At 40.1% G+C, this 23,849-nt stretch overlaps 4 protein-coding genes across 5 annotated transcripts; 3 read left to right on the top strand and 1 right to left on the bottom strand.

Annotated features, from left to right (window-relative positions):
* Positions 1–3,042: 3,042 nt before the first annotated feature.
* On the top strand, positions 3,043–6,770 carry ing5a (inhibitor of growth family, member 5a). Its single transcript, XM_030083676.1, has 8 exons — positions 3,043–3,373; positions 4,119–4,190; positions 4,946–5,112; positions 5,249–5,360; positions 5,444–5,543; positions 5,643–5,778; positions 5,876–5,937; positions 6,029–6,770. Exons 1-8 carry the CDS (start codon positions 3,337–3,339, stop codon positions 6,066–6,068), a joined length of 726 nt encoding a protein of 241 aa, XP_029939536.1. The 5' UTR covers positions 3,043–3,336; the 3' UTR covers positions 6,069–6,770.
* Positions 6,771–7,578: 808 nt separating this feature from the next.
* cep19 (centrosomal protein 19) lies at positions 7,579–12,706 on the bottom strand. 2 transcript variants are annotated; one of them, XM_030082998.1, is made up of 2 exons: positions 12,567–12,706; positions 7,579–8,058 (listed from the first exon to the last, which is right to left on the bottom strand). In XM_030082998.1, exons 1-2 carry the CDS (start codon positions 12,676–12,678, stop codon positions 7,712–7,714), a joined length of 459 nt encoding a protein of 152 aa, XP_029938858.1. In that variant the 5' UTR covers positions 12,679–12,706; the 3' UTR covers positions 7,579–7,711. The 2 variants fall into 2 exon arrangements, with proteins under 2 accessions (XP_029938858.1, XP_029938856.1); XM_030082996.1 differs by lacking the exon at positions 12,567–12,706 and adding an exon at positions 8,977–9,242 and having other exon boundaries at positions 7,581–8,058.
* pigx (phosphatidylinositol glycan anchor biosynthesis, class X) lies at positions 9,463–11,738 on the top strand. The gene is made up of 6 exons (XM_030082995.1): positions 9,463–9,622; positions 10,001–10,088; positions 10,167–10,302; positions 10,461–10,674; positions 11,098–11,198; positions 11,294–11,738. Exons 1-6 carry the CDS (start codon positions 9,559–9,561, stop codon positions 11,429–11,431), a joined length of 741 nt encoding a protein of 246 aa, XP_029938855.1. The 5' UTR covers positions 9,463–9,558; the 3' UTR covers positions 11,432–11,738.
* On the top strand, positions 12,591–23,456 carry pak2b (p21 protein (Cdc42/Rac)-activated kinase 2b). Its single transcript, XM_030082993.1, has 15 exons — positions 12,591–12,859; positions 16,996–17,345; positions 17,440–17,546; positions 17,634–17,784; positions 17,896–17,927; positions 18,013–18,126; positions 18,293–18,425; positions 18,536–18,599; positions 19,028–19,076; positions 20,163–20,275; positions 20,461–20,578; positions 20,689–20,788; positions 20,882–21,078; positions 22,132–22,269; positions 22,367–23,456. The coding sequence occupies exons 2-15, from the start codon at positions 17,156–17,158 to the stop codon at positions 22,451–22,453; spliced, it is 1,593 nt and encodes a 530-aa protein (XP_029938853.1). The 5' UTR covers positions 12,591–12,859; positions 16,996–17,155; the 3' UTR covers positions 22,454–23,456.
* Positions 23,457–23,849: the final 393 nt, after the last annotated feature.

Below are 23,849 nucleotides of genomic sequence, written 5' to 3'. Positions count from 1 at the left end.
ATAATGTAACTACTGTTTTTAGAAATGTAGCATTGACAAAATAATTTGTGTAAAGCAATAATGACAAATAGATAGATGGTTTCCTTTTTAATCTCAAGGAAAATTCAAAAGTAAATATTCAAAATTGGTGTGTGTGTGTGTGTGTGTGTGTGTGTGTGTGTGTGTGTGTGTGTGTGTGTGTGTGGAAATCCATAGCTATAATAGTCTCTTGAAAAACAGTGAAAACTGGATATTTTCATGATTGTATAAAAACACCTGAACTAAATATGGAAAGTTGGCTGTTCCACATAAAATGCAATGTTTCATAACATAACTTATGCCATTTTTTAGCCTTCAGTGGAACCCTAAGGAACTAGATTACATTAGATTGTATTTAGATTTTATGTCAGTGTTTTTCTCAGTTTAAATTTTGATTTAATTGTCAAAACAGAGATTTTATGAACGTGATTCACTAGCTTCCAAGAAAGACCGTTAATTTTGGTCAGGGAGCACACTGGAGAAACACAAACTCGATTCTGCGAACCATCATTTAATGCTTGTTCCAGCATAAGGCATCACCACACTGCTAAATGAAATGAGAAGTACAAGCACATTCATAAAATATTGCAAGATCTGTTTTTTACCTTTGTGGTATGAGACGAAATATAAATTCAATCAACTGTTTCATCAATCACCATTTTTTGTGTATGTGTGAGTGGATTAATAAAACTTATTAATTATTAACATAATTTCTGCATTCAATAATGCTTTGAGCATGCAACCAAGGTGTGACATGCAGGAGCCGGCAGGACAGAGAGAGGTCAGTTACCAGCCAGCACCAGAGGTGTGTTAGAGGGTACTGTGTTAGCACCATGGTCCAGCTGAACGGGGCACCTGGCTTGTCAAACATCCCCGTGGTTTGTGCAATGATGAAAAACACAGTCCAGGGGAAGGAGGTAGACAGAGTCTGTGAGGAATTTAGAGGCTGTGGGCAAGGAGAAGCGGCGAACAGCCAACGCCAGCGTCCTCTCCTCTGCCAGCACACAGAGAGACTGAAAGATAGTGAGAGATAGAATCCAGTGTCATACCTACATGCACGCCCACCAATAATGGGTCAAACCAATAAGGGTAGGGGTAGGGTGGGGGCAGAACTAGCCCCTCATTAAAATAGGTCCTGTCTGGAGATCTGGACAGGGGGGCCTATCTCGGATTTATAGCCCTGGGCCCCAGCAGAGTTGTCAGCTGGCCTGACTACATGTAAATGATTTGTAACAAACCAAACCACATGAAAATTGATTGAAGAGTTAATGATTTGTGATTATTTTCACTGTGTAAATGCCTCCTTTCTCAATATTAGTGAATGCATTTAAGTTAAAGAGGGGGCCCATCCAAGATGGCGGCCCTAAAGACATGTACCCTTGGCAGTCGATGAGAACTCTACTTACATATGTCTGCAAAGTGGGGGGGGCGGGTACTTCAGTGACTGCTGAGAGCAGAAAATACCAGCAAAACAGAGGGAGAGCGCACTTGTTAAAGCTCTTGGATCCTGTATGTGCTCACATGGAGCATGTGTGGGTGTGTGTGCCTCAGACACTCAAGACAGAAACAGTTTTACCTTTAACTGGGCTCGGAATATTTGGAAGTTTAAAAGACATTCTTCCACAGGTCTTCTGCAACAATAACACATCAATGCTGGTTTAGAAAAGAGAAGAACAAATGCAAGGGTTGTAATCATTTATATGAACGATGCAGGTATGTCAAACTCATACAGCCCAATTTGATCTTGAGCCGGATATACCAGTCCAATGGTATCATAATAAAAAGTTTGAAAAAATAATTTAATATGAATGTATCTCTTGCTCTAATGCAAGAGGCTACAAGTCCTTCTTCTGTACTGCTTATAACCTGTTTGGTCTCTGGAGTCAATCAAAGTTAACAGGGATCCCAGGATACTCGTGGCCAGGTAGGAAGTCCATCACAGGACAATCACAGAGAGACAGAAACCTACACACTCTCACAGTTAGTGACTATTTGATATAGTCAATTGCCTGAATGTGCATGTTTTGGGACTGTGGGCTGAAACTGGAGTGCCTGGAGGAAACCCATGCACACATGGGGAGAACAAGCAAACTGCACACACAGAGGCCTGGCCAGTATCTCACCCCATGGCCTCTCACTGTGAGAGGAGAGTGTGAATCAAATACATTTTAAAAAATATAAAAAGGGGAAAAAAATAAATCTCACCAAGAAACTTTTGGTGAAGATCGGTGCAGCAAAACACAATAAAATGTCCGGAAATCTTAATGAACCCACATTCATCCTCATTGCTTTATTGGTTCAGTGTTGTGTTAATGTCTACTACACTTATAAAAACAGTGCAATACTAAATAAATCAACAGCAGTAACAGTTTTTGAAGAATCAAAATGATTGATTATTCTGTAATTTTATTCCCACTTTGCTGTCATACCTTGGGCCATATAAGGCTTTGGCAGTCTGGTCCTGGCCTTCAGGCTGTTCATGCCTCTAGCTACTTTAATGTGTGTAAACTACAGCCGTGCATGGTTTCAGTTTAAATGATAATCTTCTGAAAAACCATTTGGGCCAGTGGACATCTCGGCCTCAAATCGAGCACTGTTAACGTAAGACTGTAGACAAATACATGTTCAACATGCCAAGATCCTAAAAACAATGAGATATTCAAATCGTAAGTTATGGGTTCTCCAAAAGAAATGTGAAATATTGTAATTGCCCTCAAGGGCTGATATCCTGTATGTTTTAGATGGTTTTCTGCTTCAATACACCAGAATCTCATGTTGATGGCATCTTCAAACCTGTCATTGCAATCACCTGTGTTGCATCTGGGAGAAGCCTAAAACATGCAGGATGAATTAAACTCCTACAATAACTTTTAAGGTAAAGTAAACAAACTCATTTTCCTCTTCTGTGCCCCCTCGGAGTTTAATTGTGCCTCCTGTGCCCTCTCCTAGGAATTCTTTGGACCCGCCCCTGCTGTACTTTACAGCGACTGAATGGAGCTCTTGAAGTTCCGTTTGATTTAGAAACTTCCGCACAGTCGGGGGTCGGAGGCGCGCATGCGGCGAACAAGCTCACGCCAGTACAGAAAAAAAGTTGCTCCGAGGACTGACTGAGTGTTGGAGGGAAGACAACACCTCCGATAGTGTCAGTGGACGTCGTTTTCGCCGGCTCCCAGGGCGGTGTGTGACTGCAGGCGAAAAACAAGTATCTCCACTGACTGACCGACGGGAGACCCAGGGTCACAAAACGAACCCATCGTCTCCGCGGCAGTCGGTGGGAGAAGAGTGACAGTAACGCAGGAGCCAAACCGCTAAGCTGAAATGGCGACAGCAATATACTTGGAGCATTTTCTCGACAGTGAGTATCAGTCCCGTACATGTGTTTTGAACCCGTAAATGCTGGTTGATATTGGGTTTTAGTGAGTTTGGGAGCGGTGAAGTACAGGCGACAGTGTGTTACTTAGCATTAGCAAGCTACTGGGTCATTAGCATGCAAGCTAACAAACTGGCCTATTTTTCTTAAAAAGAAAACACTTCCGAGATAAAGTTTAACAATACTTAAAATTTGGTTTGGGATTTTCTAAGAGGCCAATGTGATCACTTGTTTCTCGTGTCACACGGGTAAACGGATGTAGCTCGCTAACAGCGTGAGCGCTGCGTCGGTTTATATGTCACACCAACAGTTCATACTAAGTTTACTTTTAAAGTATCATGTTGACAACATGCGGTTGAATTTCATTCGCCTCATTGGTTTGTATGTTTGTTTCAGTGTGACATATGTTGTAGCAACCTGTTGTTGCCGCGTTTCTGGGACCCTTTAGGGCGGGGTGTTTAAAGTGCGTCACGTCTGGTTAATTTAATATGACATGGTCATGTTTTTGTAAGTGAGGTGCGAAACCAGCCCCCAGTTGAATATCGATATGAAAAATATAATTCTCCCCAAAGTATATTTGTTTGACGATGTTGTGTTCGAATCATTTTCTACCAAATAGCATACTTTACGGGTCATGGTTAGGTCAGGTTTATTGTTGAAGGCAACATGATAAACGGACTGAATAAACTTGTTGGATAATAATGTATTTTTTGTTTTATATTCTCTCCAGGTATAGAAAATCTACCATGTGAGCTACAAAGAAACTTCACATTGATGCGGGATCTGGATAACAGGACTGAAGGTGATTATTTCATATCAAAATATTATTTTAATCAGAGATGGACAACTTCGATAAGACCATAAAAACTTTATACTTGCTACTATGGTGTCAGTTTGAGAAGTATAAGTTCAACCACAAGGATTAATAAAAAAAGAAAGAAAAATGAAAGCATTGGCATCTGTATCTAGTTTAATGGCGTATTTAGGTTTGTTAAAATTTTAGCTATATGCTCACTGCTTTCACATTCTTAAGGTTCAAATGTGGCAAAAATTACTTTTCTTTTCTCCATGTGAAAATGCATTAATATTAAAATGGTTTAACAGTTTGTTGTTTCAGGTAGAGCCACTGCAAAAGACTATTTTATTTTTGTACATTTTGTAAAAATAAATCAATCTCGGCCACAAATATACACCCTGACGCCTCAAAATAATAACCTTGGTGAACTAAGCATCATGGGAGATTCATGACATTCAAAATGACCCCACTCATGAATCTCTGTTCACCTGGTTATTTTTAAGTTTTAACTGAGATTTAGACACTATTCATACAGACATATTATTTCGGGAGTGTAATGGTAGATTTTACCTCAACTAGGGAGAAATTTTGAGAGCTGTATATTATAAGCCTTAAACACAAGTGTGGTGGGAAGGCATATATGCTTCAAATATACAATAAAAGTATCTTTTTAGTGTCTTAACATGGTCTGTTTTTTTTCCCCTTTACAGTTTTGTCATTAACAATGTTTTCTTGTCTGCTGTAATTATATTTATGTGCAGAAAAGAAAGGAGAAATTAACAAACTTGCTGAAGAGTACCTAGTGAATGTGAAAAACCTTGCTTCGGAGCAGCGAGTGGAGCACCTGCAGAAGATTCAGAATGCCTACAGCAAGTGTAAAGAGTTCAGCGATGACAAAGTCCAGCTGGCAATGCAGACCTATGAAATGGTAAGACCGTAATGACTCACTAACCGGTTTTTTTGTGCACATGGGGAATGTAAACATAATAAATTGAACTTTGAAGCGCTGGTTGATGTCATTTTACTGCTATGTTAGTAATGTGCATAAAATCTTTGTACCGTAGGTAGATAAACATATCCGCAGGCTGGATGCAGATCTCGCACGATTTGAGAATGAACTCAAGGAGAAACTGGAAGGGAGTGGCTATGAAAGCGCAGATGGAAGGGTATTGAAAAGTAAGTCGGCTGGCAGAGAGACTTCTCTGGTAAAACATTCCAAAGTATATCTGAAGTGTTGTTAACTTGAACTTTTTCCTCAGAAGGCGATGTACGGGGTTTAAAAGAGAAGCGTGGATCCCGGCGGCGAGGAAGAAAAAGTTCTGATGAAGTTACTCACAAAAAGAAAAAGACAAAAAATAGGTGAAGTTGTGGTTCTTTTCAAGTTATGGTTTAACAAATGTCAACTGTTACTTCAGTGAACTATTAACACACATCTTCCCGGTTCCTTTTATCTTGTAGCCCTGACTTGAGTGACGCTCTCCTGCCTATGCAACCATCAGATGTTTTGGACATGCCGGTTGATCCCAACGAGCCTACTTACTGTCTGTGTCATCAGGTGTCTTATGGCGAGATGATTGGATGTGATAACCCAGATGTAGGTTTACGCTTCCTTTTTTCTTTTTTTTAATTGTGAGAATCAGTTTGATTGTATAAATCCCATAACCCTGACAGTCTTTTCTCTCATTCTTTAGTGTCCCATTGAATGGTTCCACTTTGCATGTGTTGATCTTGCTACAAAACCCAAAGGGAAATGGTGAGATTTTTTTTTTAGATCAGAGGATGCTAGTTAGTTGCTTGCTGTGTGTTCAGTGTTTCATTTTCTTTTTCTCTTTTGAACCTGGCAGGTTTTGTCCACGATGCACCCAAGACAGGAAGAAAAAATGAGATTTATAACTTTCAGAAATGCGGAATGTATGTATTTTTTATGCATACACGTGTCTTTTGATAGTGTAATATTTACATACATATTTCAGTTATTATAACTCTCCATAGAGATAGTGCGTACATGCAGCTTTCTTTAAAGGCCCAGTTCAGATTTGGGGTTTTAATACTTGTGACACCATTGTCTCCCTTTTTATGGCTCTGTCCAGTAACTTTCAAATCATCGTTTTGTCGTTTATCTCCTTTTGGTTAGCTGGTTTTGGTGGGAGAGTTTCACAAGCTATTACCAATCAGATAGTCCTGTCTTTATCGCTACTGTTTGTGTTTTTAAGCTAAGAAGTCCCAGAATGTGGCTTTAGCATACTTGAAGATGAGTTTTCTAAGTAATTATTTTTTAAACCAATTACCAGCCTGCTGAGAATTTATGATTTAAACACCTAAATCCTTACCAAAATGGACATGGTGAATGGAGTTATGTGTCAGATTATCTGTTACTACCTCTGTAGGAGTTACATCAGCACTGATAAATGACTGCAATTGATACCCATGTAAAACAAACTGGTTTTGACCCAAAGTCTAAAGCAATGTCAATTACTCTTTGAGCTTTTAAAATAGCCTGCGACAATTTTGAATGTATTGTGGTACTAATGGTCAGTCAGTCAGTGTCTTTTAATCAGTTGAATGAGGTATTTATGCACTTTGGATAAAATCTTCCCCTGAAGAGGTTTGATACTACAGGCTTGGTTTTATGATATAGTCGCTCTCATTGTAAAACTTTGCCATAGTACGCAACTTCAAACCATATAAGGAGATGCACAATATGAAACTATTTTGTGTATACATTTTTCTTTCCAAAGAGATATTTGTTGTATTGCTTATATTCTGTTTTACGGTCAGATTATATTTAAAAGGAATTTCACATCTTGTTGATTATTGGACTGTGAATATCTCTCATTAGCTGTAAGCCACAAACACAAGAACCAAAGTCTTTGTATTTTGTATAAAAGAAGAAAAAAAGGAAAAATATGTATTTTTCAAATAAAGATTCACTATTATTATCAAAAAATAATTTCAGGCCTTTCACTGGCAGTTTTGCCTGATTCAAAAATGTTGTTCTGTAATGGAGTTTCATGGTCATTCCCACATATCTACCTGTTGCACAAGCTTCTATGCATACACCTGTACTATCTTTACATCTCATTCACCAGCTCTGCTCTAAATCCTGCTTATCTCAGTGACAGTGTTCAGTTTGCTTTAGGTCAGGAAAAAGTTTTTTTTTTTTTTGTTTTTTTTTGGGGGGGGGGGCTTAATTGCGATCAGTATTGTATAAAGATAATTATTTTAACTATATTACATTAATACTACTGCTAATACTACTAATAATAAAATATGAACAAACCTTAGGTGAGGTGAATATTGTGAATCTCTACAAATAAAGTGAGCCTAACTAGCAGTAGTACTGAATGACAGACTTTAAGCATATTTACAAAATTGACGCTGAAAGCATCATAGTTTATTCAATGTCAAAAGACATTTCCCAGACAAAAGAGAACAAGGTGTCATCAAAGTTTTTTGAAGTTTTGTAAATTTCCTGTAACCTGCAGGTTTTCAGGCTAAAGACTTGATCTAAAATTACATTGAGAGTTTCAAAATCCATCATCTGAATCTTCATCCCAGCTGCACTTTTCATTGGTGGTCTTTGTGAAATCAACTTCCAGGTCATAAACAAAGTTGGGGTCATCTTTGTGCATGCGGTTCTTCTCAAACAGTTCGTCCATTTGTCCCTTTTTGCGGGCCAGCTCTTCGTCATCCAGCTTGTTCAGGTCCTGGTTGGGGTCCAGGTGAAATGAAGCAAGGCTCTCCTTCAGGCTGACTCCCTTCAAATGATCCTGCAGGATGATGTGGAGTTTCTCCAGCTGGTTTTGGGACACGCCCTCCAGATAGTCCTTGTGCCGAGGGTGGTTCTTCAGCCTTTCAGCAGCCACGGTGTAATCTGGATGATGACATGAAAGAACAGCAAAAGTTAAAGTTTCTCTTGTAAACAAAAGTGCCCACTACTTTTCAAAGACGGCAACTACATAGATGTATTGAAAACAAATGGAAAGAAATGCATATAAGCTGTCTACTATTGCTTTTCAGTATACATGTGCTGTTTTGATTGTTCTTTTTTTGAGCCCCACCAGTCTCAACGATATTAATAATTCTACAGATCTGTGCTGATAATTAAATGCAACCATTATATGCTTTGGGAACTATATTTTGGGTTTAAGGAATGTTAGAATAAAGTGGTGGTTCACAACATTTCCTTTTAGAGGCACCTCTAGGTTTCATTCAAGGCTGCAAACCGTGGTAGGCTCCAGCTAGGGATCGTAACAACATAGTCTTGTCTGCAGCATTTATGAGTTTCTATTGATTGGCAGCTGTATCCAGAGAAACTTCACCCTAAACAAATTGTTTTTCCTACATAAACAACCTAACCACCACAACCATGTGTCTCACTAAACTGTCCAACATGAGATTTGTTTCTGATGGACTCATTCTCAGGCCTTTTCTGGTTGATCACTCCAAGTGACATTACAGTGAATTCAAATATTTCCATCAATAATCAAAACTGGAGACTTGATTATAATTGATAACCTCAGGGAAGGCAACGCCTCATCATCCTATGAAACTGTGAAACTGGCATGTGGTTGCCAACCACTGATGAGCACTGGGAAGGGGACTCCTTCCCAATTTCAGAGCACTACCTGTGTTCCGTTACACATAAGCAAGTTAATTTGGTGTGTGGCCATGGCAACAGTAAACTTAAAAGCTTTCGGATGTCGACGCGTATTCCCAGATTGTATTTGCTTTACGATATAAAATAAAATACGGTAGATGTATGAGCTGGAGCACAATGGGGTTTGCTTACCGGAATACTGAGAAAAATTCCTCACAGGTATTATCCTCTTTCGGAGCTTTTTGATGTCTGATCGCTCATAAATTAAAACAATAGACGGAGGACTGAACTGCACTCCACATTGCTTTGCCTTGAAACGCATCCTGTTATATTTCGAACCTACTATAAACTGACCGAAGTTTACACATAGTAAGCCATAAACTCACGCGTCTATCAATCGCAATTAGCAGTCATTTCGTTATTTACAGCTTCATTTACCGACGCTGCGTTTCCTGTGCGCTTTACGTCAAGCAAGTTAATGCCATTCTGTCTTCACGAATGCCTGTCTAAAATGAATCATGTAATGATCCTGAATTCTTTTCACGTTTTGCGACTAAACTTATATTCTAAGTAATATTTAAGAAAACAGCCTTATCTTTTTAAAGTTTGGTAAATGGTTTGTTAGGTGTGTATGTTTTTCTGTTTGTGTTCAGGCGCTATTGAAGTCTCCTTAGAACTCCGAGAGGGTCTTTCAAAAATCTATTTCCGTAAACAGAGCTGTGGCGTTACAAATAGAAATACGCTCTGTAACAATATTTGTTTTTTCAGATATTAATGCATCTTTTACTGTTTTCTGTTTTTGCCTCTTTATCAACATGTCATTACGTTGCCGAAAAAGGTTCGTATATCGTCAGACTTCCTCTTCTTTCAGTTTATTTCAGCGTAATATAAACTACAGACATAACTAAAGACAGTCCTTCACGTAAAATTAGTTATATGTTGACAATTACACGTTTTTGCTGTTCAATAAGTCAAGGTTACTTCATTTATCTCATAGATTTTATTTTTATGTGACTGATCACCTTAAAAAGAAATCCAATGCATTTTCTACTTTTCAGGGTTTGGGGATTCATTTAAAAGAAAAGCTAGCGCTGTGTGTTCGTCAAACATATTTTGGGACCTTAGTGTCAATTAAATGTTATTGCTGTTTTGTTTTGCATTATTAATGGTCTTAATATGTAATAACTGGGCGGTTTTTGTTTGTTTGTTTTTTCAGATGAGAATCAAGACCATTGTCATCTCATGAGGCAGTGGACTGAATCTTCATCAGTGTCAGTGGAACTAAGAAAAAATGGATTTCACAGGTATCATTCAGAAATCAAATGTTTCAAGCCTTTGTGTTGTAAGGTGTGTCTTATAATGTGCTTGTATTTTGTTTTCAGGGAGTTGGTAACTACTGTTGACCTCAGACCTGGTGCAATCAGTTCAGTTAAAGTGTTGCTGGTTCATAGATGGCCCAGAAGTGTGTATATTGATCCGTTTCAAATTGCATCCCTGAGTGAGCAGCTTAAATTGCAGGTATGTTGGTGAAGTATACACAAAAATCATGTTGCTTTTCGTTAATTCTGAAGAACTGATCAAACATAGCACAATGTAACAGTTCAAAAAATACTGCAAAGTGGCGCTATACTGCTTTTATAAAAGTATTCAGTAATTTCTGTTTCTACATCTGCAAGATACTTCTAGATTCAGCCATTGACTTAGAGGTGCCTGCTCACAAGACTTCAGGATTTGTCACCTATGTGTATCCCTCCTATGATGCAACACCTCCAACACTGCTGAAAGTCACAGTTCCAATTCACGGGCGCTACCATGAGCCTTCTTTTGTTGGAGAAGCATTCACATCTGTTGACATAGAGGCTCCAGAGCTGCTGCTGCGAGCAGACAAATGTAAGTCTGCTATGTTTACCTTACAGACAATTGTGTGTCTGAAATCAATTGTCCTATATTAAAAAACACACATAGAAAAGCATCATTAACACAGGAATCAAAGTATGACTGACATGTATTGTGTGTGTTTTTTTTTTTGCCATGTCAGTATTTTTTCTTCTTAAAAGGCAACACATAAGCAGAAAAGATTACACAAATGTGTAGTTAATTTATAACTATTGATAGTTGTTTTCACAAGAGTGAAACATGGTGTTTTTATACTAAATTTAATCGTATAGACTTTAATTCACTAAATAAAATTCTTCACCTTAAGTACATCTTTTTTTACATGAGTTCTGGTCAAGAGTTAAATATTATCACACATTGAGTGAATACATGCATATTATCTATATTTGGTACTGTATATATCTATTTGCCCTCTAGGCACAGAAGTCAAAAGCATCATTCCTCATGCTGTTGTGGATGCCCCATGCACTTTTGACAATTCAAGTAATTGTCAGTGGGTTCAAATACAGCGTAAGCAGGTATGTGTTGTAAATCTTCATATAAGTTCATCTTTATATAACACTTCACTGTTATTTCTTTCATTTTCATTCAAAAATTATTTTGTGTCTTTTAGGAAATTGGCCCAATGAGTCTCCCAATACCAGTTGGAGATGGGTCATTGGAGGCACCAGTATGCGGGATTACACTTCTTGTCACAATGATCTGCTGCATGGCACTGTCCAAGCACATGTGGAAGCATCGGATCATTTGAGCTCTTTGTGTTAGCTTACAGAACATATGGCACAAAGACACTTCCTTGTTTACTTTTAACTCCAAAGTTTACATGGTCATCAGTCATGTTCTGGATGTATCAAATACTAATATGCCAAAAAACTAAATTTAAATGCTTCTTAACAATGATTTGTTCATTTGTCTTATTTTGCGGGTCCAGCAGTGATTATATTTTTCAGATTTAAAACATTTTAGTCTCCCTTCATTATTTTGTCTAAAACAAGGCCATGAGAATGATGTGTATGTTGTTGAGATTGTACTGTCAATAAAACATGTAAAGTAAGCGAGACTGATTTTACTTTTGCTACTTGTTTGAAGAATATGCCGTGTTATAATCTGAAATCAGACAAGTGAGCTCGATGATTTTGAAAGTGAATCGGACATACATGTAGTTTTAAGATTAATTGCACTAAATGTAAGCCTATTTTTACACTTCTGTTAGTGGAAAGCCACTGTATTGTCCTGTCTGCATAAGTTTGGATCGAAACATTTGACAGAATTCTTTTCAACATTTCTGTTGCACCTGTTTCTCCCTGGATAAATTAAAGGCAAAGTACTTGTTAGAGCATTTAGCTCACAAAAAGATGCAGAACTAGGCAATGACACCAAATTGTTGTCATTACCCCACCCCTTATATTTGCAAACACTACATGAGCCAGACCAAAACAGTAATAAATTATTAATGCCAAATACATCTCAGTGCTGTAATGTAATGCTGTTGTGCTGAGAGCTTCCCAACTGTTAAGTGTGAGGTTACAGAGAATTGTGAGCTTGTGGTTTTTCGTAATTAAAAAGAAAATATTCCCTAGAGAGAGAGAGAAAGAGTGAAAGAATTATTTTTAATATCGGCAGAATTTGTGCGTGACCTTCCATTAGATTCAATTAACTTAAAAATCTAAGTAAAAATGTTGTAAACATTAAATAGCGTTTCTGATTTTGTTGTGTTCAGAAGGTCACTTCCAGTCTGTGAAGCTCCATCCTGTCTGTAACTGTCAGTATTTGTACCGTGTTTGTGTTGATGAAGGTGTTATTGTCGCTCCCGGCGTTGGCAGCCCAGCTGAGCACACCCGGGCTGTAATTAAGGGCTTGGGGCGAGTGAGTGTCCTCTCACTCACCATTCATTTGAAACGGTATTGAACAGGCCAGGGCTGGGTCGGTAGTTCCGCTTCCCCTTCGCCATAGCGGAATCATCCAAAGGCTGAGAAGAAGATAGAAGAAAAGTTGCATTGTAAATAGTTGGAGTCACATTTCTGACGCCGAGCGAGCGCGTTGTGCTCCATCTAACTCCTCATGTGTCCGTGGGGGTACTATTAAGGGATTTTTTAATTTTTTTAATTTTCTTTCACGCCGTCGAGGATCGTCCTGGACTTAACTTCTCTACAAGTTTGACTGGTGTGTGAGATCTCCGGTGAGCTCAGCCGCTGCGCCGTCTCCCGTTAGCCCGAAAACAACCCCTCTCAGCCCGGCGGACTTTTGAGACTGTGCAGCTTGCTGGGTGCTTTTCGGAACACTGCTTATCAGCGACGCTTTGTCCGCGGGGAAAACCTGAAGTGACAGACAGTAGTTAGCCGAGAGCTCCGTTCGGTCTGCTGGGTCGAGCTAACGTTAGCTCGCAGCTAGCACACTTGTTGGCTAAGTAGTAAGTGCTCCCGTTAGCCTGCTAGCCGCCCCTGGTCTCACTCACTTGAAGGGCATTTTAGAAAACAGAAAAGCCGAAGAATCGTCACTTAGGACAATATCTGGCTCGGTGTCGGTGTTTGGACGTTTTGAATCAATAAGGGAAAACGTCCTCTTTTGTGTTCATTCAACTCAGAGAAAAGCGGTTTCCGTTTTTTTTTCTCTTATTCTCATCTGGGATCTACTTTTATCTTTCAGGTAGGATTTAAGATTTAAAAACTCTTCCTCCGCCTTTTCATGTTTGTGAGGTGCAGATATGGTTTGACTCTGGAAGCATTTGTGCTTTGTCTCATCTGGGTCATTGCTTGGGTGGGCTGTCTATCAGTGTGTAGCAGTGGCAGACTTGTCCACATTATGTCTTTTTACGATGGTTGTCCAATAAGAAGGTGCTTGGTGGTGTAGTAGTCAGGAAAACTGTAGGTTGGAGACTGAGCCAGGCCTTTGTCTTTTATTTTACATGCATGCACAGGTGGGATCTCTCAGGGTTTCCTCCCAGCACAGAAGCATTTCGAGGTTAATTGGTGACAGTAATTTGCCAGTAGGTGTGAATGGGGGGTGTGCTACTGTGTTTCTGCCCTTTGATGGCCTTTCAGCCTGTCTCAGTTGAGCTCTGCCTTCTCAAATTGGTAGCTGCTGTTCTTCTTCAGAAGATGGATGGATGTCCAGCAAGAAGCTCCCTTGCCCTCGAACCTCAAGAAAATCCCAAGTTTGAGGCCTGTTATTGAGGAGTTTGCATGTTCTTCCTGTGTGTATGGGTCTTCTTCTTCAGAGTTCAACTACATGCACTTAAAGGTTGATTTGAAATTGCCCACAGATGTGAATGTACATCTGGTCCAGGGTGTACTTTGCCCTTGTGCACACTCGGCTGGGCTTGGCTCAAGCACTCTGTGATCTTAACTTAGAGGAAGCAGTTCATAAAGATTAAACTTATGAATCAGTGTGTTTGTTTTTCCAATAATCGGGCTACATATGACAGTTCCTCAACCTTTTTGTAGTACTAATAGAACAATCATTTACTTTATTGATCCCCCTGAGGAAATTCTTTCTCTGTTTTAACCTTTGACCTAAACCTTAACTACACCTGCTAGGAGCAGTCGTCTGCCATGGCGCCACACTCAGGGAGCATCTTGGGGTCAAGGGCCCTGCTGGGGAACCCACAGTGTTAACAAGGGGGCAGTGGGATTTGATCCTGCAGACCTCCAAACCCACTGTGCTTGTTTAACCTCTCCACCACCACCGCGAGATGAAAGTATTTCTTGGTTCTGTTTCATTACATCTTGATTTATCTGAAAATTCAAATAGCCTTTGGGATTAATGATCTATTTGTCAATCTATATGACTAAACTGTACTGTGTATTATTTTCAATTTCATGTAGAGTATTGCACACAGTGTCTCTTTGTTTTTGCCCTGGAGTGGCGGCCTTGTCCAGATTAACCTTTTCTTGGCCCCTTATTAGCCGGGGTGAGCTCCAGCGTCCGAGGGCTTGAATTGGGTAAGATGGAATAAGATAGATGGAAATTTTAAAAAACCATGGGTTTTGCCACCTTGGAGATTAGTGCTGCACACAGAGAGCAACCAGTGCTTTTAAGATTGTCATTGCTTCCAAAAACAGAAGATAGTCAGTTACAGTGAAGCTAAAATTTATTGAAAGATACAAAATGTCAAAGTGGACTTCATTAAGTGCAGAGTGAGAATAGGTGGGATTGAATAGACTCATTTTGAAGTGTTTTTTTTTTTTTTTCTTTTAAATAAGAGTAAAAGTGTGAGACTGCACAGTATATCGCAAACGTATTTCCATCACAACATTCACATTTGCAATATGCACGTCTCGCCGGGCTCCCTGAACTGCAATAATATCCCAAGTATGCACTGCGCATTCATGCTCTGCATTTCAACATTTCTAGTCAATCAGATTTAACCCTACGGTGCTGATTGTATTGACAACGAATCGTGAACGTGGTGATTTTGGTAGGTAAACCTTTCTAGTACTGTGTTGAACCCCTTTCTGCCTTCAGTACTGTTTTTATTCTTGGTGGTATTGATTAAAGAAGGTGTCAGGAACATTAATAAGATTTTCTTCCATACTGACATGATAGTATCACACAGCTGAGACAGATTTGTCAGCAGCACATCCATGATGTGAATATCAAATCACAAGCATGATCTATTGGTTTTAGATCTGGTGACTGGGGAACTTTGGATTATGACATATTCTGACCTTATGAATGTGACAACCGTAATGCTTTTCTCCAATCTTACATCGTCCAGTATTGGTGAGTCTGAATGACGTGAAGCTTCAGCTTCCTGTTCCTAGTTGACAGAAGTGGCACTTGGTCTGATACTCTGCTGCTGTAGCCCAACAGTTGAAAGGTTCAGCACACTGTGTGGTCATAGATGGTCTTCTGCATATCTTGGTTGTAATGAGTTGGTGCTGAGTTACTGTTTGAGTTACTGTTGCCTTCCTATTATCTCCAAGCAATCTGCCCATTATCCTCTGACATCTACAAAGCATTCTGCCCTAGAGAACTAATGCTCACCAGATGTTGTCTCTTTCACTGGCCATTCTGACCATAGATTTGTAGAGGTTTTGCTTGAACATCTCAGCAGATAAGCAGTTTGTAAAATATTCATACCAGCCTGTCGGGCAAAAATAACCATAACCCTTACCCCAACCAAGTCTCTTTGATCGCCTTTCTTCCCCATTCTCATGCTCACGTTGAAATTCACCCCAGCAGCTCATCTGCCATGTCTAAATGAATAAATTGATAATGAGTTGTGACTGGCTGATGAGCTGTTTACACTGATGTACACATGAAAATGTGCACCTAATAAATTTTCTCACCAGGGAATGTTTACCTGCAGTCTGCATCATGCTCAGTGCCAAGGTTCAAGGACTTTATTGTCATTTTAATGTCTTCACATGTAAATGAAATTAGTTTCTCAGGAGCAGCAGCATATGCGTAGGCATAACATTAGGCATAATATTAAGAATAGAACAAAAGGGATTAAATAAAGGAATGTATTTTTTTTTTTATTTAAAAAAGAATTTTTTAAAAAGTGAAACAATATAGACAGCAATTTTAGAGTTTCTGCAGGACATTGAAAAGCATTAATCATCCCATTTTTGGGGAAATTAAGGCCTTAAATCACATTAAAATCAAATTTGTTTTTCTGTGAGAATACAATTATTTCTGCAGTTTTGAAGAAAAATATTTAATATACTAATCATATAATAACGGAAACTGATTTAACTTATATGTACATCTGCATAAACATGCAGAACTTTTGCAATAAATGTTGCTGGTGGTGACAGTTTTCATGTAAAAATCATATTTAAAAAAGAAACGAACCTGTGTTATTTTTTCAAGATGTTATGGCATTAAACGTTTTACAGTATAGCACTAAAATAGCATTAAAGCGCAGAAATTTTGACTGCTTGATTTCTGCAGAAGACCTGAAGTAATGGTGCAGTTATGATGGCGTGGGGCAGCGTTTGGGCTCAGGACTGTTGTTCCTGATTCTCATGGCTTCTGGCAGAAAAGAGATGGAAGCCAATGCTGTGGAACATGTTGGGGAAATATGAGTGAATTAAACTGGATTTATACCGTTTTAAATTATCAAGTGTGTTTATAAGTTCCTATGTTAAAATGAGTATCTAGAAATAAGTTATGATCTTCATGGGAAAATAAATATAGAATTGTTGTGATTTGGGATCTTTGTTGGTGACAAGTGAGCATAGCGTTGCAGTAGGTTTTTTTTTTTTTTTTTTTTTTTTTTTTTAAATGGGCTTCAATAATTCTTTTCAGCACAGGCTGAAAAATTAGGTTTTCAAGCCAGTGCCTTATAGAGTTCTGCTTTTCTTGCAGGTACTGCTTGGAGTGTCCTTCCTTGTGCAGTTGATGAGCACGTCGGTGCCTCCTGCTGATGTGAGCACTGCCTCCCTCGCTGTTTACCACCCGCTCCATCCTCACCCGCCGTGTTTCCCTGCCTGGTCCGCCAAGTGAGGCTCACAGCAACCTCCCAGCCATGTGTGATAACGGAGACCCCGAAGATAAGCCCCCTGCCCCTCCGGTCAGAATGAGCAGCACAATCTTCAGCACCGGTTCTGGGAAAGACTCGCTGTCGGCCAACCACAGCTCAAAGCCACTGCCTTCTGTGCCCGAGGAGAGAAAACCTCGCAAAGGAATTATCTCAATCTTCTCCGGGGCTGAAAAAAGTGAGATAAAGATTGTTGTATTTTGACTACAGTTGTGAAACATTTTATTTATTCAGGCTGAAATGCTATTTCTATGTTATTTCTTTACTTTTAGGTGGCAGAAAGAAAGAGAAAGACAAGGAGCGTCCAGAAATCTCCTCGCCTTCAGACTTTGAGCACACCATTCATGTGGGGTTTGATGCTGTGACAGGGGAGTTCACGGTAAACGACCACCACATATCAGAATCCCACCTCTTGTGCAACCTTTTAACTATCACTCTGGCTAATTTTGTTTTTCATCACATCCAGGGTATGCCAGAGCAATGGGCTCGACTACTCCAGACTTCAAACATCACCAAGTCGGAGCAGAAGAAAAACCCCCAGGCTGTGCTCGATGTTCTCAAGTTCTACGACTCTACAGGCAACGGTCGCCAGAAGTACCTCAGCTTCTCCTCTTCTGGTGAGACTACATTCAAGTTAAACCGCGTTTGCTTTACCTACAGTGTTTTATGAAGTCATCATGCTATTACAATTTTAAATAATTGTTTTTTGTTTTTGTTTTTCATCACAGAAAAAGATGCGTTCACTCCAGGGCCTCAGTCTGTAAGTGTCTCTAGAAACTTTGAAATTGCAGTATCTGCTTTTATTACTTTTGTATGAACATTAAAAAGCTTTGCTTTGACTTCAGCCTGTTAAAAAAGGCACTGAACCCTCATCTCCAAACATCAAAGACATTGATGATGATGACGATGATGAAACGCCTCCACCTGTTGTGGCACCGAGACCAGAACACACAAAAAGCGTGAGTCCCCTCCCAACTGTTGGTTTCACAACAGCATGATTGTCTGGTGGATTAATTCTGAGTGATTCATTTTCCACTTCATTATGTATTCCTAATTTGCTTCCTGCTTTGATTGTGTTCATGTTTGAGTTTGATATCTGTTGCTTTGTTTTGTTTTTTTGTAAAGGTGCTCACCATCTCTGTTATCGACCCCATCCCTGCTCCAAGCACGTGTCCAGATAAGGATGCTGCCTCAAAGGCTGCAGACAGACAGAAGAAGAAGGGCAAGATGTCGGATGAGGAGATCATGGACAAACTGAGTAAATCTTTAACTCATACTGTATCAGATCTATTGTATAGTGGTGTGAATTCTTCCTGCTACATCCGTTTGCCTTAACTTTAACACCTGTGATCGCAATCTGGTTTGTAGGAACTATAGTCAGCATTGGGGACCCCAAGAAGAAATACACACGATATGAAAAAATTGGCCAGGGGTAAGTGTAGATCTTTTACAAATAAAACATATGGTAGTGTAGAATATGTATGCTTTGTTTTCATTGATGTAGATATTCAGCCTTGTGTGCAAAGACATTTTGAGACAGATTTTTTTTTTTAATTGATTTGATCTTATTTTAGCCAATAAAGGCAGTGCAGGATTTCTTTGTAGTTACTGATTCAAAAAGTGATTTAAGAAATAGCTAAGACAGTTTAACCTCTGAATAGATAACTTATGAGGGAATTCCAGTAGAAATGACAATAAAAACCTGTGCCCCCTGTCTCTCTGATTACATGCTGCTTTGGAGCACGAGTGGTGTCAAATGAAGAATAGATATAGCTGTTACAGTCCTGGGTGGATGTGTGCATAAGCAGATGAACTTGAGAGGCCAGCTGAAGTAAATTGGTCATCTTACTGTTTTCACAGGGCATCAGGAACAGTATTCACAGCCATTGACGTCGCCACAGGACAAGAGGTAAAAACCGATGAACAAATTTGTGGACCTAACTAGAGACACAGCATGTTGGATTATTTTGTTTTAGCTAAGCAGCTGTCTTATGACAACTTCAAATGATAATCGTTAAAAGATACCACAAAGCCGTATTCAGCCCGATCCACCAACGCAATGATTTTAGCACGCCCTGGATGGGTGCAGAGTTTGGGTGAACGGGTTTCATTGACAGTAAAGCTTGAATGTTTGCTCTGGTTCTGTGAGGAGTTCAGAAAAAGAACCGGTGGAGCTGAGAGAAAAGTGCGAGGATGTGGAAGCACCAAGCCGATAAGCGAGGGTCTCATTGGTATCAGGTGTTTTGCAGTCAGAAGAGTTTTACAACATGCATTAAAGTGTCTCCCCGGGGGTCGGCGTTAGACACTCCTGCTTAAACATATCTACCTGACTCGACCACATCTTCAAAATGCCAATATGATTTGTGCAGAACTTGGTAGTGGCTGCAAGTACAGTAAATAAAGTCACCACCAAGGAACAAATGGATTTTCTCGCGAGTTTGGCAGAAATTGTCGACAACTGGCAGTCAGTTGAAACAGTATGGCTTCTACTGATCAGTGAGATTTGTCTGCAAGTGACAGGAGTGTGACCTGTTAGTTGACCTTGCTGCGGCCTGTGGCCTGACTGATGATGCCTCCAATGTGATGATCACAACTTCAGACCGCAGAAGGGGAGGTGGAGCTCGCCTCTTGTGATTTCACACCGGATTGGCCTTCAATGTGGAATTTTTCGAATGCCACAGACTCATGCCTGTTTCAAAAATTGTGTTTAATGTGTCACTGTTGGTGATTGCCCCATCGCTCTAATATATTCCTTCACAATGTGCTGACCGCGGCCTTCGCAGCATGATGATCATACCGAAGCAAGTAAAGTTGTATCAGAAGAGAAGCGGAGTTCATGGAAATGAAAAAGATGTTTCATTGCTCATGAATACATGTTTTCTGTTTATGTCAGTGCTTGTTTTTCCAGTAAGAGTGCATTTTAAATGTTTCATATTTGTTAAAATGAGTAGAACTGCAATATGACAACACAATCTTTTGTATTTCATGTTACCAGGTTGCTATTAAACAGATCAACCTACAAAAGCAGCCAAAGAAGGAGCTGATCATTAATGAGATTCTAGTCATGAAGGAGCTGAAGAACCCCAACATTGTCAACTTTTTAGACAGGTGGGTGTGGAGGTGAACCGGCAGAATGACAGCTTTTAAATCTGGTGAATTAGAGTGTCCAGTGATATCTAATAAATGTGTTGGCAAAAAAAAAAAAATGCGTGAATAGATCTTATTTTTAAACATTTTTCCAATTCAATTTCAAGAGGAACAATTGTGATTGTGGGTTTGTCTCTGTGTTCAAGTTTCCTGATGGGGGAAGAGTTGTTCGTGGTGATGGAGTATCTGGCTGGTGGCTCACTGACGGATGTGGTCACAGAGACCTGCATGGACGAGGCTCAGATAGCTGCTGTCTGTCGAGAGGTAATGCCACAATTTGCAACCAGCAATGTGTGACTAATCATAAGTCTATTTGAAATCCGAAACAGAAGCTGTATTTGCAATCCTCTTTCCTGTTGTCTCCACATCTACAGTGTTTACAAGCATTGGACTTCCTGCATGCGAACCAGGTCATCCACAGAGACATTAAAAGTGACAACGTGTTGCTTGGGATGGACGGTTCTGTCAAGCTGAGTAAGTCCTCTGCCGCCGTCACCAGCCTGACAAGCATGGGATATTTCTTGTGCTAGTTCTAAGCTCAGACTCTCGCTTCTCTGCCCTCGACAGCCGACTTCGGCTTCTGTGCCCAGATCACTCCTGAGCAAAGCAAACGCAACACCATGGTCGGCACGCCTTACTGGATGGCTCCTGAAGTGGTCACCAGGAAGGCCTACGGACCCAAAGTGGACATTTGGTCTCTGGGTATCATGGCCATTGAGATGGTTGAAGGAGAGCCACCCTACCTTAACGAGAACCCACTGCGAGTGAGTAAAGAGCATTACTACACATCACGCACTTTTAAGAAATGTAAAAAAATGAATTGCGACTGATATTTATTTCAAAACATCTTCACAACAAGCATTTCCCTCTTTTCTATTGTAATTTCTTGTAAGCCCTGGCCTGTTGTTGTTTTTACATTATGGTTAGTCAAATGAAATACACACACACACACACACACACACACACACACACACACACACATACTAATTTCAGCCCATGTCTGAAGCTGGATCTGCCGTTTTACTGTAGAGGTGATGCCTGCAAAGCTGCTAGTGCATTACAGCAGCGGTTTTCAAAGTGTGAGGCGTGCCTCCCCTGGGGGGCGCCATGGGGCTTCAGGGGAGGCGCAGAAAGAGAGAGAGAGAGTGTGCGACCTAGCTAGCTAGCACTTCTTGGACGTGGGCTTCCATAGCAACTACTGAAGTGTGTTCGTGTGCGGCTTCCGTACCCCGCGCGCGGCACTCAACACCTGAAAAGACAACTCCGAGTGAGTACCCATTGCCCCCCCCCCCCCCCCCCCGCATTACAGTGAAGGGGTGAGGTTGCTTTGGTGGATCTCTATGTGGACATATTGAAGATTTTTAGTGGGGGGGGTATCATCTTCTGTGACCTTATCGGTGGTCCTGATGACCCTTGTGGTGTAAATATCCTATAGTAGTGCTGGGAATTCTGCCCCGGTGATGTGCTGTACAGTTTTTATTAGCCACAGCATCTGCAATGCCACAGTGATGGTGTCAGCTGACGATAGTCTTGACTCCACCAAACCAGGATCTTGACCAGTGTGCCTTGTGTGCAGTAGGCATGGTTTTCCCAAATCATCTCATTGTGTGCACTGTACTGTCTGCTAAGACCAACTTCCATTGAGCGAGATTATTCAGATTGAAACATCTCTGATGAGCTGTTGATCAAACAAACCAGACTATAAACATTTCTCGTTTTGCAAGTCAGACTTCATTAAATTCACGTTCTACATGCCATTTCCCAAAGTACATTTTAAGACCTCTGTTTTTCTTCTCTCACCTCTCCCTCGTAACCAGGCCTTGTACCTGATTGCCACAAATGGAACTCCCGAGCTTCAGAATCCTGAAAAGCTGTCTCCAGTTTTCAGAGATTTCCTCAACCGTTGCCTGGAAATGGATGTGGAGAAAAGAGGTGGAGGCAAAGAACTCCTGCAGGTTGAAAAAAATGTTTTCTAAAATTGGACTTGATAGTATTTTGGTAGAAGTTGGTTTGGATTTTAATAATTTGCTCTTCTTCCTGCCCATCCTGCAGCATCCCTTCCTGAAGCTGGCGAAGCCCCTCTCCAGTCTCACGCCTCTCATCCTGGCAGCCAAGGAGGCCATGAAGGGCAATCGTTAGCTGATGAAACCAGCTCCCCTGCCTTCCCATGCTGTGCACAGATGATGTGCCAACCTTTTTAGATTTTGTGCCAGACAATAGGCTGAAAGTGACCTGTCACTCTTCATGCACCAGCCTTATAAGCCCTGACAAACCTCACTGTGAAGAAGACCAAAAATCTAGAGCACAACCCCACCGCTGTCCATATGAACTCTTTTTTTTTTTTTTTTTTTTCACTCTGAAGACAAGTCAAATTAAAGTGCTTAGTTTTAGAGTCAGGCATAGTTCATTTTATACATCAAATCTCCTGGTGACAAGTTAGGGCTAGGCTTGTATTTAACTTGGAATGAAGAAGACGCCTAGTTCTTTGTAGTGTTTTTAATCAACTGCCTTAAACAAATGCAAAATGTTGCCTAATGTATTGATTGTGTCTGTGTCCTTTCTCCCATGTTTTTACTACCTTTGAAATTGACCTTTCAGCTTGTCGGTGTCTTAGTTATTTTGATACTTGAATTTCATGTTTGTTCCCCTTCTTGTTATATAATGTGTCTCATTCAATGAACACTCTTGCTATTTCCACATTGACCCATTTTTATGGATGTCTTAGTGATTTTTTTTTTCTTCATAGGAAACATTTCGGTGCATTCATCATCATGCTGTGCTGTGATTATATCACATGGCATACGTATCAAACCATTTCCCCCCCCCCCTCCTGTATCATCTAGTCTCCTGATAGCAGAGGTGCACCTTACAGGCAAATTTAATTGTTAGATTGACAGGGTTTTTACTTTCTTCTCTATTGTTATTAAAAAAAGATTATTGTATGTTGAATTCTGTCCTTTGTGTTCTTCCAGACTAAACAAGTGCGCTTTTCCCATGTGTATATTGTGTACGTATTATTTAGTTTGATTACAACTAACCATGTCGTACTGGTTAGACATTTTATGTTTTTACCCTTCTCCCTTTCTCTTGTTGATGACTAACAACCTTGTCTGCGCACTCAAATAAATGCATCTGTTTTTTGCTTTTGTGACTTGTGTGTGAAAGTGATTGGCGTGCAGTGATATTTGTTTTAATGTATAACATAGGGATTTGTGGTGCAGCATTTTTAAGTGCATAAAGCTTCAGCAATGAGGGACAGGAGGGTATGGTCCCCATCCTGTCCATTCATCCATCTGACCTCTTTATTTGGCTTTTGTTCAAGGAGAACAGTGTTTTTGCCACCCAAGATCACCTTTAAGTGTCCATATGAAATGACGATAAAGAAGGTAGGTCAGAATTCTGTGAAATACCAAGAGGTTGTACTCAGGTTGTTTTTTTTTTTCTTTCTCTCATTAAGAATGTGTAGCAGAGGATCTCTTGTGATGCATACGGCTTGATTCTAGATGATATTTTAACTATAACCAGAATAACAGTT

This window comes from Salarias fasciatus, chromosome 23 (genome assembly GCF_902148845.1).
Source record: "Salarias fasciatus chromosome 23, fSalaFa1.1, whole genome shotgun sequence".
In the NCBI taxonomy this organism is placed as follows: domain Eukaryota; kingdom Metazoa; phylum Chordata; class Actinopteri; order Blenniiformes; family Blenniidae; genus Salarias; species Salarias fasciatus.
Note: the sequence above shows the minus strand (reverse complement) of the source record. Positions and strands in the feature narration are given on the sequence as shown.